Source organism: Macaca nemestrina, chromosome 20 (genome assembly GCF_043159975.1).
Source record: "Macaca nemestrina isolate mMacNem1 chromosome 20, mMacNem.hap1, whole genome shotgun sequence".
Taxonomy (NCBI): domain Eukaryota; kingdom Metazoa; phylum Chordata; class Mammalia; order Primates; family Cercopithecidae; genus Macaca; species Macaca nemestrina.
In genome coordinates, this window is record NC_092144.1 from 8,503,948 (window position 1) to 8,519,398 (window position 15,451).

General features: G+C 48.1%; 1 protein-coding gene across 1 annotated transcript in view; it reads right to left on the reverse strand.

The window, feature by feature from the left end:
- LOC105481272 (mucin 16, cell surface associated) overlaps window positions 1–15,451 on the reverse strand; it is a 170,065-nt gene that overhangs the window by 138,652 nt on the left and 15,962 nt on the right. Inside the window, exons 3-4 of the mRNA XM_071086180.1 lie at window positions 14,530–14,563; window positions 88–8,068 (exon numbers count right to left, since the gene is read on the reverse strand). Coding sequence (XP_070942281.1) covers window positions 88–8,068; window positions 14,530–14,563 — 8,015 coding nt within the window. The remainder of the gene's footprint in view (window positions 1–87; window positions 8,069–14,529; window positions 14,564–15,451) is intronic.

The following is a 15,451-nucleotide window of genomic DNA, read 5'->3' on the forward strand; positions in this document are numbered from 1 at the left end:
CCAGCCCAAGCAATATAGTGAGAACTATCTCTACAAAAAAATTAAGAAACACACACACAATTAACCAGTCTTATTGGTGATGATCACCTGCTGAAGTTTCCCAGCTTGCTCCAGAGGTGGTTGTAGTTGGGGTCTGTGATGAAGAATGAATGGTTTTGCTTTCAGTCATAGTGAGAAGACTGGCTTCTGATGTAGCACTGGATCCAGTGACCACTGTCGCTGAGAGATGGGGAGTGAAGGCAGTGGCTGGTTCAATAGTTGATGCTGGAAGTGAGTGTGTCTCTCCTGCAGGACTTGTCTTGAGAGAGCCCATGGCGGGTAAGTCAGTAGTGCTGTCTACACTGGTCCATATACCTGGTGCTGGAACAGAAGTCACCACAGAATTGCTAGAGGTAGGATTTTCTCCGGTGGCAGTGTCAGTGCTGACCATGGTGCTGAAAGTTCCTACTGGTCTAGACCAGGTTAACAGGGCCGAGCTTGTCTTGACAGGGTGGGTGATTGTAAAGGGTGGTAAAGTGGATGGCGTGCCACCCACATTGGAGCCTCTATCAAGAGAATAGGTGTTACTGGAAACAGATGGAGAGGTGGCTGTATTTGTCTCTATTGTAGATGTGGGAACCTCGGATCTATCTGAAGAGAAGAGAGATGGAGAGGAACTTGCTGTCCTTCCTGAGATGCTAGTGGGACTGATAGAGGCTGTTTTAGTGACATCCATAGTTGAAGAAGCTATGGAGGTGTTGATCAGATCAGAGGAAGAACTGCTATCTGAGGGGAGCTCATTTGTTGTCTGTGCCTCAAGGATATCTGAGATTTTTACTGTAGTTTCATTATCCAGTGAAACTGTGCTGGTCTCTGTGAAACTAACAGTGAGAACTATGGGGGAAGTGGTTGGAGCAGCAGAGGTGATTGTCATTCTCTCTCCCAGTGTAATGGAAGAACTGACTTCTGTGGGCTTTGTGGACACAGCTGAACCGGTCCAATCCCCAGGAGTAGGTGTCACTCTTGAAGTCAACTCAGGAGTGAGAGATGAAATGGTTCTAAATGAATGAGTTGTCTTTTCTGGGAAATGTGAGATAGTTGTCACTTCATTATCAGGGGAGGGGGAAAAGGAGACAGTGGGAATACTTTCAGCCCCATCTGAAGGTGTGTCAATTACATCTGATGCTACTGTGGACAAGCCAGGTGAACCTGCACTGTTTACTGGGAAGCTTGTTTCTGTATTAATAGTTGGATGGGACCCCAAAGGGATTGACACTGTCCATGGATCCTTGTTCATTCTAAAGGAAACCAAAGACTCTGAAGTGGGCAGGGATATTGTCCTAGTTAATTTGGTCCCTCTTGAAGAGGCTGTGCCTAAACTCAGGTTAGCAGTACTCTCAGACATAAGGCCAGAAACATCTGATCTGGAAGTTACGGTCATTGGAAGAAGGACTTCAGAGCTGATAGATGCCCCCACAGAAGTCTCAGAAAGACCTGTGCCTGAGGATGCATCAGTGTTCAAAGTACTCAGGGCTGTATTCTCGGGGCCATAGGTCTCTGTTTCTGGATTTGTTTGCTTAGCAGCAGATGTGGATGCAGCTGAAAAGAGTGGAAATTCAGTCATAGTTGAACTTGGGTTTGAAACCCCAGAATGAGCTGAGGACAATGCCTCAGATAAACTAGTACTGATTGTGGAATCCAAGGATTCAAGTGAGGCTAAGGAATATGGAACGGACGTGCTGCTTCCAGAAGAGACTGAGTTCTCATGGGTAGGGGAAGCAGACACTGCCACAGCATTGACATATGGAGTTGGCTGTGTCTGCCCAGAAACGTTTTCTGAAGAAACTGCATGTAGTGGTTGAGTGAACTGTTCAATTGTGCCTGTACTGGTCCATGCAATTGTTGGTGGGGTGATGGGAGAATGTGTCATGGGTGCTGAGCTGATGTCTAGTCCTGAGGTTATGCCTGTAGAAATGACTTCCTCCACTGGAATGGATGAAAAAGGCAATGTTAAGCTTGTGGCCTTGTTTCCAGGAGTGGAAGTCAAAGTGGTCTCTGCTTCAGGAGCTGAGGTCTCAGGTTGGGGACGTATTGAAGAAGGCACTTCACTCTTCTCTATGTAAATCATGGATGTGTGAGTGCTGGTTCCCACAGACAGGGACTCAGAAGAGGTGCTGGAGCTGTTTTCCAATCTGAAGGCTCTAGTGACACCAGTATTCAATGGCCTGTCAGTGACCAAAGTCCCTGTAGAGCTGGTGTGCACCCCATGGCTGAGGTCAGGTGAATCTGTGGTCTTGGGGGTGTTACTGAGAGTGAGAGAACTCCATGGTGTCACCTCCATTGATGGAGTTGGAGATGGAAGATCCATAGAGGCAGTTCTGAGTTTTTTTGTATTTTCAGTGCTTCCCAAAGCTGTGGACATAAGGGTAGCTGAGCTGGACTCTGTCCTTGATGAAGACTTGGAGATGTCTGAGGTCATAACTGTGGTGACCTCCTTGGTCCAAAATGTACTGCCCCCTATGAATTCCACATCAGGAGTTGGAGGAGATGAGGGTAGAGGGATGCTTGTGCTCATCTGGCTTCCTTCAGCAGAGCTGGGTTCAAGAGAGGAGGAGGGAGCTGTATTTCCCTGTGTGTTCAGCCTTGGACTGCTTCCCTTACTAGAATCTGTGACTCCTTCAGTAGTTGACTCAGAAAGGACAGAGGAAACTCTTCCTAATGACTGGTTGATGCTTCTTCCTGGAGCACTAGTAACTAGGAGTCCCACAGTCCCAGCCATGGAGACAGTGGCTGTAGAACTTCCTCTTTCCAGTGCTATGTTTGTGGATGTCTCAGCTGGGGATGATGTTCCTATGGGAAGGTGGGCTGTGCCCAGGGTGACTCCACTACTACTGCTCCCTGTTGTTGTGTTGTCCATGGGTGGAGTGGATTGAACGTTTGTTGGGCCAGTCTCAATCTCTCTGGAGAGTGTGTCTATAGATGGTTTCCAAAAAGTGGTTGTCTCAGAGGAGCTTCTCCCTTGTGTCCCGAGCTCAGGGTAGACTTCAGTAAGATGGGGAGGGGATGCTGAGGCTGGTAAAGATGTTTGATCTTTGAGTGATTGTGCCACATGAGTAGGACTCATCGTTGCAGAACGGGTGTCCTGTGCTTGTGTTGAGTGTTCAATCACATTGGTCCACGTGGTTGACAGTGGGGTGATAGGAACAGTTGTTAAGTCTCCAGTTGCGCCCAAACTCCTGATTCCTAGGTGCTGATCCCATGTGGTTGAATCTGTATTTCCAATGGCACTGGTATCTGCCTCTGACTTTGAAAGTTCATGAGAAGGTGTGGACATAGGTGGAAAAATAGCAAATGTACTCATGAGTGAACTTGGACTTGAAATATCAAGGTCTGTTGAAGGCATTTCCTCTGTCAAACTGGTACTCAGCCATGTTGCCATGGGGAGAGTGATTGTGGTCTGCTCACTGGTAGTGAGGACCACAGGTTCCCCTGGGACATCAGAAGTCAGTTCCAATGTGCTGCTTCCAGTGGTAGGGGAGGTAGGGATTACTACAGAGACAGGTCCTGGAGTTGACTGTGTCTCAAATCCAGATGGTTTTTCTGCCAAATTTGTGTAATGTAATTGAGTGGAGTGTTCAGTTGTGTCTGTGATGGTCCATGCTTTTGTGATCAGACTGGTGGGATCGGGTGAACTTGAGATTTTAGGACTTCCAGAGTAAGCAGCTGGGGTGGTGGACTCTGTCTTTGGATGGTTTTCTGTGGTTCTGAGTGTCCTCACCGAGTGGGGTGTAGAGACCTGAGCTGAACTTGTATCCTTAGGATCCGTAGTGGTGATGTAGGTGGTGGGGGCCCAGGTACTATCAGTGTTAGTCTCTCCAGGAGCTGTCATCTCAGGCGAAGACCCAGAAGAGTAAGCAATTTCATTTGTCTCCATTCTGGCTGTTGATGCATGAATGTGGGTTTCTATTGAGGGGAAGGCGAGAGGTGTGTAAGAGCCAGTTTTTACTACTGAAGTCATGGTAAGGTTGATGGTGCTTGGACTTTCTGAACTAGCGTGTGTTCCGAGGCGGATGCTGGGTGTGTTTGCTGATTCAGGGTAGGTGCTCAGGGTCGGAAGTCCCCCTTCTGATGCCTCCACTGATGTGGCTGGAGATGGAGTGTCCAAGGGAACCAGGGTGCTTTTTCCTACAGCACCACTTGTTGGAATATTACTTGGTGTCGAGGAAGTCATGGAAGGTAAGTTGGGTGTGTTCCGTTCACTAGTTTCAACTGTGTCCATTGTCATGCTTGGGGTGACTCTCTGGGTTGAAAATGTGGAGCTCATTGTGACTTTGGGAGTAGGAGAAGAAGATGAGGACAAGATGCCAAGCCAGGTGCTTCTAGCAGAGCCAGGCTCAGGAGATGGAGGGTGAGTTGCAGTCATTTGTGGAGTCAGAGCTGAACTGGCTCCACCTCTAGGCACTGGAATTTCTCCAGATGTTAAATGATAGACATCATCAGAAAATGTGCCAACCAATTGGCTTGTCCTTCCCGGAGTGCTTGAGCCAACAGCATCCATGGACTGAGATGGAGATACTGACATTGAGACACTTTCTTTGGCCATGGTAAAATCTGTAGATGTCTCAGAGGAAGTTGAGGTTCCAATGGACAGATGAGTTGTGTCCAGTGTTCCTTCAGTAATGTAGCCCTTTCCAATTGGGATGTTGGTAGAAGCCATAGCCACAGTGCCTGGGCCATTCGTGGTCTCTGTTGTGAGGATGGTTGTTGATGGTTCCCTGATAGAAGTTGCTTCTGTGGAACCAGTTGCTGGAGAAGTGAATTTAGAGACCACTACAGTAGTAGAGAGAGAAGTGGCAGAAGTTGAAACAGTGGTTGTTGCTGAAGGTAACGCTGTCTTGAATCTGGGACTAGTCTCTGGCCAAGTTGTGCTTTGGGGTGCAACAGAGTCATTAAACGTGCCTGTATTGGTCTGTGACATTGCTGCTGTCCCAGAGAGGTGAGATATTTTAGGAAGAGCTGAACTGGTTGAGTTTGTAGCTGAGGTACTGCTCGTGGCTCTGAGCTCACTCACTAGGTGGGATGAAGAGAACTGAGCTGAACGTGTAGTCCAGGTGTCCATGCTGGGGAATACTGGGGTGGGGACAGAGGTGCTGGCCAAGGTGGTCCTTACTCTGGAAACAGAAGTCTCAGGTTGAGACACAGATGGATTCAAAGTTTCCTCTGTTTCTTCTGCACCAGTAAATAGATGAGTGGAAGGAGTAGATGAAGAAAATGTAGTTTTCACTCCAGAGACACTTGGGATGCTGAGAGTGCTAGGACTCTCTGACCATTCTGAAGCCAGTGTCCCAATTGGGTGGATGCTAGGTGAGTCTGTAGTCTCAGCAGAGGTGCTGAGGGTGAGGACACTCCCTGCTGTCCCTTTCCCTGATGCAGATGGATAAGTCAGAGGGGAAGTTGCATTTCTGACTCTTTCAGGACTTGTTGCTGCATTACTTAGGGTCATGGAGAAAAGAATGGCTGAGCTGGGCTTTGTCTTTGTTGAGATTTCAGGAGTCCCTGTGGTCATAGATGAGGTGACTCTGTGGTGTGAGAATGTGCTGGTCGCTGACACTGTATCCTCAAGAACTGAAGCAGATGACAACAGAGGAACGCTGGTGCTTATCTTGGTAGGTCCTGCAGAGTCTGGTTCAGGGGAAGAGGAGGGATGTCTAGTGTTTAATGGAGTCAGTCCCAGGCTGGTTCCTTCCCTAGAAGCTGGGGACTCTAAAGATGACATCTCAGGGATGACAGAAGAAACCATTGTATATGATGGATTTGTCCCTCCTGGAGGACTTGAGCCAGCAGCCATCTTGCTAACTGCTGGAGTCATGGAGATTGGGACACCGTTCGTGGCCAGAGTCAAATCTGTGGATGTCTCAGATAATGCTGTGGCTCTTTTGAGTGGGTGGGTTGTGCCCTGCCTTCCCCTTGTGATGCTGCCTCCTGTCATTGAAATCCCAGTGGGAACAGCAAACTGATAGGTGGTTGGGCCAGTTGTGGATTCTCTGATGAGTGTGTCTGCAGATGTTTCTTTAAGCCAAATCCCTTTAGTGGAGCTGGTCTTCAGGGTGGTGAAGCCAGACACCACTGAGGGAACAGGAGAAGTGGTGGCACGGGCTGCCACACTGGTTGATGCTGGGGGTCTCTCTGTTTTCATGCTAGGACTTGTCTCCACCCACTGTGTGTGCTGGGGTTCACTAAATTGCTGAGCTGTGCTTTCACTGGTCCATGATGATGCTGTTGAGGTGCTGGAAGCGGTTGCCTTCAGGATGTCAGAGCTCCTGTGGGGAGCTCTACTGGAACTCTGCCTCCCAGAGGTGCTGCCTGCGGTTCTGAGCTCTCTTGTTGGGTGTGATGAAGAGACCTGAGATGGACTACTAATCTTGCTGTAAAGAGTAGTAAAACCTGGGGTGGGGACCAAGGTGGCAGTCATTTCGGTCTCTTCTCCAGGAGCAGAGGTCTCAAGTGGAGTCATGGATGTATTCAAAGTTCCTTCTGTTTCCATTCTACTCATGGAGTGATGGGTGTTGGTCTCCTCTGAGACTAAAGTGGTAGATGGAGATGTGGTTGTCAACGCTGAAGTGCTGGTGCCACTGAGGGTACCTGGACTCCCTGACCATTCTGAAGCCAAAGTCTTGGCTATGTGGGTGCCAGGTGTATCCGTGGTCTCAGCGAAGGCACGGAAGGTAAGGATAGTCTCTGCTGTCTGCTCTGTGGATGTAGATGGAGTCCCCAGAGAGGAAATTGTACTTCTGACCTTTTCAGCACTTGTTTCTACATTGCTTAGTGTCATGGAAAAAGGGATAGCTGAGTTGGACATTGTGCTGACTCTGGCCTCGGGCACCCCAGGAGATAGAGGGGAAGTGATACTCTGGCCTGAGAATATGCCGGTCTCTGATATTTTATTATCGAGAACTGAAGCAGATGATGACAAAGACGCACTGGTACTTATTCTGCTGTGTCCTGTGGAGCCAGGTTCAGGAGAAGAGAAGGGATATCCAGTGGTTGATGGAGTCAGTTCCAGGCTTGTTCCACCTCTGGAATTTGGGGTCCCTCTAGGCGATAAGTCAAGGAAGGAAGAATAAACTGTCCCAAAGGATGGGGTTGTCCTTCCTGGAGTATGTGAGTCAGTAACTGTGGACTCAGCTGGAGTCATAGACACCGGGACATTATCCTTGGATGCAGTTGAATCTGCAAATGTTTTCATTGGAGATGTGATTTTTGCAGGGATATATCTTGTGCCCCAGGGGGTCCCTGTGCTGTCACCTTCGGTTGTTGAGGTCTCAGTGGGGACTGTGTACTTCTCAGTGACTGGGCCACTTGTGGTCTCTACAGCGAGTGTGTAGGTAGATGATTCTTTGGTAAAATTTCCTTCTGTGGAACTGGTCCTGGTCCTTGGGGAACTCAATCCTGAAACCACGCTTGTAGCAGGAGAGTTCCTAGAGGGAGTTCCATTGACCTGGGGACTCAGCGATGAGCTGGTTCTTTGCTCGGAGTGTGTAATTCCTCTAGAGGTTGACTCAGGGAGAGCAGAGGACATCGCCCCCAGAGAGCGGGTGGTTCTTCCCACAACCGAAGACGCAGGACTGGCCAAGGTCTTAGCTGGGGAAGTAAAGGGCAGAGTATGTTCCGTCATTATGATTGCATCTGTAGATGTCTTATGTGACAAGGTGGCTCCTGTCAGTCCTGAATCCATTTCCGGTGTGGCTTTACTGCTCCTGCTCCCTGTCATCAAGGAGTGGGTGAGAGAAGATGACCCAGGAAGGCCTGTGGGTTTCAGCATGGACAGGTCAACACTTGCCTCTGGATGGAAGTCTAAGAACAATCCCCTCAGAGAGGGTGGCCTCTGCAGAGCTTCTGAGCTCCCGGAACCTCCAAAATTTCTCAGGGTGGGAGATATGGCTGGGGTCCCTGCATTTCTCCTGAGAAAATCTGTGTCTAGAAGAGCTGCCGTATGTATGGGGGTTGGGGGAATTGTGCAACCCTTCTGATTGAGAAGACTAAATCTCAGGGAGAGAAAGGAAAGGATGGCGCAACCACAGACAATTTCCTCAAATAAACACTGACAATCTCAATTCTTCCCTACAAACTTGTTAACAGATTCTTACTGTCTGCAGGATAGAATGTCTCAGTGTACCATGTCTTAATGATCCTCTCTCTCTCTGAGTGTGTGTGTGTGTGTATGGTCTTAGAAACCAGGAACTAGGCCGGGCACGGTGGCTCACGCCTGTAATACCAGCACTTTGGGAGGCCAAGGCAAGAGGATCACCTGAGGTTGGGAGTTTGAGACCAGCCTCCTGACTAACATGGAGAAACTCCGTCTCTACTAAAAATGCAAAATTATTTTTAATTTTTTAAAACTAAGTAAAAATTTTTTTTAATAAAAATAAATATTGAGTGTGGTGGTGTGTGTCTGTAATCCCAGCTACTTGGGAGGCTGAGGCAGGAGAAACGCTTGACCCTGGGAGGCAGAGGTTGCGGCAAGTTGAGATGACACCACTGCACTCCAGCCTGGGCAATAAGAGCTCTGTCTAGGAAGGAAGGAAGGAAGGAAGGAAGGAAGGAAGGAAGGAAGGAAGGAAGGGAGAAAGGAAGAAAGAGGGAGGGAGGGAAGGCAGAGAGAAAAAAGAAAGGAAGGAAGGAGGGAAGGAAAGAAGAAAGAAAGAGAAAGAAAGAGAGAGGGAGAGAGGGAAGGAAGGAAGAGAGAGTAAGAGAAAGAAAGGAAGGGAAGAAGGAAGGAAGGAAGAAAGAAAGAGGGGAGGAGGGAGGGAGGGAAGGAAGAAAGGGAGAGAGAGAGAGAGAGGAAGGAAGGGAGGGAGGAAGGGAGGGAGGAAGGAAAAAGAAAGAAAGAAAGAAAGAAAGAAAGAAAGAAAGAAAGAAAGAAAGAAAGAAAGAAAGAAAGAAAGAAAGAGAGAGAGAGAGAAAAGAAAGAAAGAGGGAGGGAGGGAGGGAAAGAAAAAGAAAGAAAAAAAGCAAGAAAGATGCAGATAGAACCCCTACCTATACCCCCATGAGATGGAGTTAACCCTCGGTGTGTGGAACTGGCAGATACTAAGGCTCTTGAATTGAGAAGTAGAGGTCAGAGAACACATGGCACTTCTGTTCAGATCAGAGCAGGGGCCCACAGATGCACGCTCAGAAATCAGTGGAAGTTGCTCTTGATTCAAATCTCACGACCCTGGCCGGTCGAGCAAGGTGGCTCACGCCTGTAATCCCAGCACTTTGGGAGGCCGAGGTGGGCGGATCACGAGATCAAGAGATGGAGACCATCCTGGCTAACATGGTGAAACCTCATCTCTACTACAAATACAAAAAAAAACATTAGCCAGGCATGGTGGAGGGCGCCTGTAATCCCAGCTACTCGGGAGGCTGAGGCAGGATAATTGCTTGAACGTGGGAGGTGGAGGTTTCAGTGAGCCAAGATCATCACACCACTGCACTTCAGCCTGGGTGACAGAGCGAGACTCTGTCTCAAAAAAAAAAAAAGAAAAAATAAATAATAATAAAGAAAGAAAGAAAGAGAAAGAAAGAAAGAAAGAAAGAAAGAAAGAAAGAAAGAAAGAAAGAAAGAAAGAAAGAAAGAAAGAAAGAAAGAAAGAAAATCTCATGACCCAGAGGGTGAAGAGGATGAGGCTGAATCATGTAAAGTTCTATCGATGGTAATTTAGGACAGAAGAGGCAAAAAAAAAAAAAAAAAAAAAAAAAAATGTCCTGGAAGCTCACTATTTCTGGCTGTTTTTATTGAGGGAAAAGTGCAGGGAAAATTTTTCACTTTGGGTTAGCCAGGCTGGTCTCAAACACCCGACCTCAGGTGATCCACCTGCCTCAGCCTCCCAAAGTGCTGGCATTACAGGTATGAGCCACTGCACCTGGCTGAGTTAACAGACTTATCTTTAGAGAGTTAACAATATTTTTAAAGTAAAGTTAACAATATTTGAACAGTATGATATGAAGTTAATACATTGTTTTTAGGGATGGGGTCTTGCTCTGTTGCCCAGGCTGGAGTGCAGTGGTGCGATCCTAGCTCACTGTAGCCTCGAACTCCTGGGCTCAAGTGATCCTTTTGCCTCAGCCTCTCAAGTAGCTGGGACTACAGGTGGGTGCCACTATGCCCAGGGAATTTTTTTTAATTTTGAGTAGAGATGAGGTCTCACTATGTTGTCCAGACTGGTCTCGAACTCCTGGCCTCAAGTGATCCTTCTGCCTCAGCCTCCCAAAGTACTGGGATTACAGGCACTAGCCACCACACACCACACACAGCCAGAGTTAGGATTTATTATTTTATTTTATTTTATTTTATTTTATTTTATTTTATTTTATTTATTTGACATGGAGTCTTTTTCCGTCACCCAGGCAGGAGTGCAGTGGCATGATCTCAGCTCACTGCAACCTCCGCCTCCTGGGTTCAAGTAATTCTCCTGCCTTAGCCTCCCAAGTAGCTGGGATTACAGGCACGCACCACCACACGCAGCTAATTTTTTTTTTTGAAACAGAGTCTCACTCTGTCACCCAGGCTGGAGTGTGGTGGTGCGATCTCGGCTCACTGCAAGCTCCACCTCCTGGGTTCACGTCATTCTCCTGCCTCAGCCTCCTGAGTAGCTGGGACTACAGGTGCCCGCCGCCACACCCAGCTAATTTTTTTTTTTTTTTTTTAGTAGAGACCGTGTTTCACCATGTTAGCCAGGATGGCCTCTATCTCCTGCCCTCGTGATCCGCCCACCTCGGCCTCCCAAAGTGCTGGGATTACAGGTGTGAGCCACCGTGCCTGGCCTAATTTTTGTATTTTTAATATAGACGGGTCTTCACCACGTTGGCCAGGCTGGTTTCGAACTCCTGACCTCAGGTGATCGCCTGCCTCAGCCTCCCAAAGTGCTGGGGTGACAGGCCTGAGCCACTGCGCTAGGCCCAGAGTTAGGATTTAACATTAGTAGTCTTTATAGATGCTGCATCACACGAGGGAGACATAAGTGCCCCCTGCTGACCAATCCTTTTAGTTTATCTTCTTGTATATATCAGATTTAGTTATTATTTACGTAGCTAAAAGAATCTCGGTCTATTTGGTTACTTTGGTCACCTAATACTTGAACTATTTGGAAATAGAAAAGGACGTTTCCTGTTTCTTTAGAGGCATTCCAAAGGTTCTACAGACAGTGATATTTCACGACCTAGTCGTAGCCTTGTCCATATCAAGTAGTTCAGGTGATTTCTTACCTTGGGTCCTCACACATTCTTAGTGCTTAGCTGAATCTTCTATTTTTGAAACAGGGTCTTGCTCTGTCACTCAGGCTTGAGGGCAGTGGTGTGATCATAGCTCACTGCAGCCCCGATCTCTTGGGCTCAAGCAATCCTCCCATCTCGGCCTCCTGAGTAGCTGGAACTACAGGCATGCACCACCATGCCTGGCTAATTTTTCTTTTTTCACTGTAGAGATGCAGTCTTGCTATGTTGCCTAAAGTGGTTGCGAACTCCTGTGCTCAAGCAATCCTCCCTCCTCGGCTTCCCAAAGTGTTGGGATTACAGGCATCAGCCAGCACGCCTGACCTCAGCTAAATCTTTTCTATCTTTGAAAATTCTACAGTACCCGATGTTTGCTAGAATTTAGGTGGCAAGCTGTATCATAGGGAGATCTCGTGCAGTAGGGGAAAAGGGTGAAGGCATGACACATTGCTGAACAAGACTAGTAGTAATACTTAGGGGAGTCTTGAAATTTATGGCCGGGCGCGGTACCCCACACCTGTAATCCCAGCACTTTGGGAGGCCGAGGTGGGTGGATCACCTGAGGTTGGGAGTTCAAGACCGGCCTGACCAACATGGAGAAACCCCATCTCTACTAAAAATACAAAATTAGCTGGATGTGGCGGCGCATGCCTGTAACCCCAGCTACTTGGGAGGCTGAGGCAGGAGAATTGCTTGAACCTGGGAGGCGGAGTTTGTGGTGAGCCGAGATCGAGCCATTGCACTGTAGCCTGGGCAACAAGAGTGAAACTCCGTCTCAAAAAAAAAAAGAAAGAAAGAAAGAAAGAAATTTGGAAAGCCATTCCCAAGGGCAGGTAGCCCTAGATGATTTTCCAGGGAGACTGAAAGGCAATACTCATGAAGATAGTTTCAAGTGGAGCCTGAAAGGGCAGCTGAACCTCTGGGGAGGCAGAGAATGGGGTACTTCTGTCAATCAGCACCACACTGGGAGATGTGTCTGCCCCAGTTCCTGTGGGTAGGTGGGCCCTGTATGTGTGGAGTCAGGGTTGGTGTTTCTCTAGTTTGAGGAACTGAACGGAGAGAGGAAGGACTATGCTCCCCATTGCCCCTCCCCAGCCCTTGGCACTCATTATTCTGCTTTCTGTCTTTACGAATATGATGACTCTAGGAACCTTACATAGTGGGATCATACAGTATGTGTCTTTTGGTGACTGCCTTATTTCACTTAGCACACTGTCCTCAAGGTTCACTCACACTGTAGCATGTGTCACAACATCCTTCCTTTTTAAGGCTGAATAATATTCCATTGTGGGGGCCAGGTGCGGTGGCTCACGCCTGCAATCCCAGCACTTTGGGAGGCCAAGGCAGGCGGATCACTTGAGGTCAGGAGTTCGAGACCAGCCTGGCCAACATGGTGAAAGCCCAAATTAGGCTGGGCACGGTGGCTCATGCCTGTAATCCCAGCATTTTGGGAGGCCAAGGTGGGCGGATCACCTGAGGTCAGGAGTTCAAGACCAGCCTGGTCAACATAGTGAAACTTTGTATCTACAAAAATACAAAAATTAGCTGAGCATGGTGGCAGGGACCTGTAACCCCATCTACTTGGAAGGCTGAGACAGGAGAATTGCTTGAACCCAGGAGGCAGAGATTGCAGTGAGCCAAGATCTCATCATTGCACTCCAGCCTGGGCAACAGAGGGAGACTCTGTCTCAAAAAAAAAAAAAAAAAAAATATATATATATATATATATATATACACACACACACACACACACACACACACACATACATACATATATACACACACACAAAAATTAACTGGGCGTGGTGGTGCCCTATAATCCCAGCTACTCAGGAGGCTAAGATGGGAGGATCGCTTGAAGCCGGGAGGCGGAGGTTGCAGTGAGCTGAGATCATGCCATTGCACTCCAGCCTGGGTGACAGAGTGAGACTCCGTCTCAGAAAAAAAAAAAAAAAAAAAAAAATCCATTGTGGGGATGGAACACGTTTTTTTAAATCCATTTGTCTGCCGATGGACATTTGAATGTCTTCCACATTTGGGGCACTGTAAATAATGCTGCTGTGAGCACTGGTGTGTAAATACCTGCTTGAGTGTCTGCTTTCAATTCTTTTGAATATACACCCAGAAGCAGGATGGCTGGATCATCTGGTAATTCTATTTCTATTTTGTTTTTTTTGTTTTTTTTAAAGAAGCATCATCCTCTTTTCCACAGTTGTGGCACCATTTGCATTCCCCCCACACGGTGCACAAGTGTTCTAATTTCTGCACATCCTCAGCTGCATTTGTTATAATATTTTTCTGTTTTTCTGTGTTGCTTTGCTTGTTTTTGTAGCAGCCACCTAAATGGATTTCACATCTTACAGTGCTCATCTGGTGAATAATCTCTCCCTCCTTCAGAAGTCACACTTAACTAGTCAATGTAAGTTACATTCACATTGAAACAATTCCAGCTTTCACCAGGGGTAGGAGGAGGGGCTTTGCTGTGTGTCACTGGCACCCACCCTCCTATTTCTGACAACCAAAAATGTCTCCAGATATGACAAATGTCTCCTGGGAGACAAAAATCACATTCAGCTGATAACCACCATTTGGAGGCATCATCTAACTTAATTCAGATTTTACAGTTACTCGGTCACATAGGACATTTATTCCCAAGACACTGGAGGCTCAGAGAGGTTTCCTTATTTATCCAGAAAGTAGCAGAGGCGGGACTTGAACCCAAGCCGTCCAATACCAGTGTCTCCTCTGTTAACTGCTCTGTTTTGCTGCTTATAAAGTCATCATGCCAATACAAGGTCGGGCGCGGTGGCTCACGCCTGTAATCCCAGCACTTTGGGAGGCCGAGGCAGGCGGATCACTTGAGGTCAGGAGTTCGAGACCACCCTGGCCAACATGGTGAAACCCTGTTGCTACTAAAAATACAAAACTTAACCTGGTGTGGCCGTGCGTGCCTGTAATCCCAGCTACTCGAGAGGCTGAGGCAGGAGAATCCCTTGAGCCCGGGAGGCGGAAGTTGCAAGTGAGTCGAGATCACACCACTGCACTCCAGCCTGGGCGACAGAGCAAGATTCTGTCTCAAAAAATACAGGGAACAGAACTAGACTCCTAGGAAAGGGAGGACCTTTCACCCAGAGGCAAGGAGCAGGAGGCAGCAGGAAGAACCTCCACAGGGCTCCTGCCTTGAACCCCCTCTCCCTGCCTGGGCTGGTTTCCTCCAAGGAGACACCTGGGGAATCATCTCCCAGCAATGGGAAACCTCCCTGTTTACATGACAGGGTTGGTGGCCACACTCACAGTGGCCCCATCAATGCCATCTGCCTCTAGGACACTGTGGATATGGAGAGAGAAGGTGAGTGGGTAGATGAGAGGGTCGGAGGGAGGATGAGGACCGGGCTGTCTCTCCCGACTGCTCCTGAGGAAGCCAGTGTTTGTTCATTTTTTTTTTTTCCTCTTGGGGCAGAGTCTTGCTCTGTTGCCCAGGCTGTAGTGCGGTGGTACAGTCGTGGCTCACTGCAGCCTCCAACTTCTAGGCTCAAGCAATCTGCCCGCCTCAGCCTCCCCAGTAGCTGGAACTATAGGTGCATGCCACCACGCCCAACCGATACATATATATTTTTTATGGAGACGGGGTTTCACCATGGTACCCAGACTAATCTCAAATTCCTGGGCTCAAGTGATCCTTCTGCCTCAGCTTCCCCAAGTGCTGGGAGTATACCATGAGCCACTGTGCTTGGCCTGTTTTTTGTTTTTTGTTTCTGGGACAGGGTCTTTCTCTGTCAACCAGGCTGTAGTGCAATGGTGCAATCATAGTTCACTGCACCCTCCAACTTCTGGGCTCAACCAATCCTCCTGCTTCAGCCTCCTGAGTAGCTGGGACTACAGGCATGCACCACCATGCCAGCCTGCCAATATTTGTGAGTGAGGCAGAAGACACAGAGGCTACCTACACAGTCCTCAGTGTCAAATCACCTCTCTCTTTTTTTGTGGGGGGCAGGGGATGGAGTCTCACTCTGTCACCCAAGCTATAGTGCAGTGGTGCAATCTTGGCTCACTGCAACCTCCCACCTCCCGGGTTCAAATGATTCTCTTGCCTAAGCCTCCCAAGTAGCTGGGATTACAGGCTCGCAGCACTACACCTGGCTAGTTTTTGTATTTTTAGTAGAGACGGGGTTTCCCCCATGTTGGCCAGGCTGTTCCTGAACTCCTGACCTCAAGT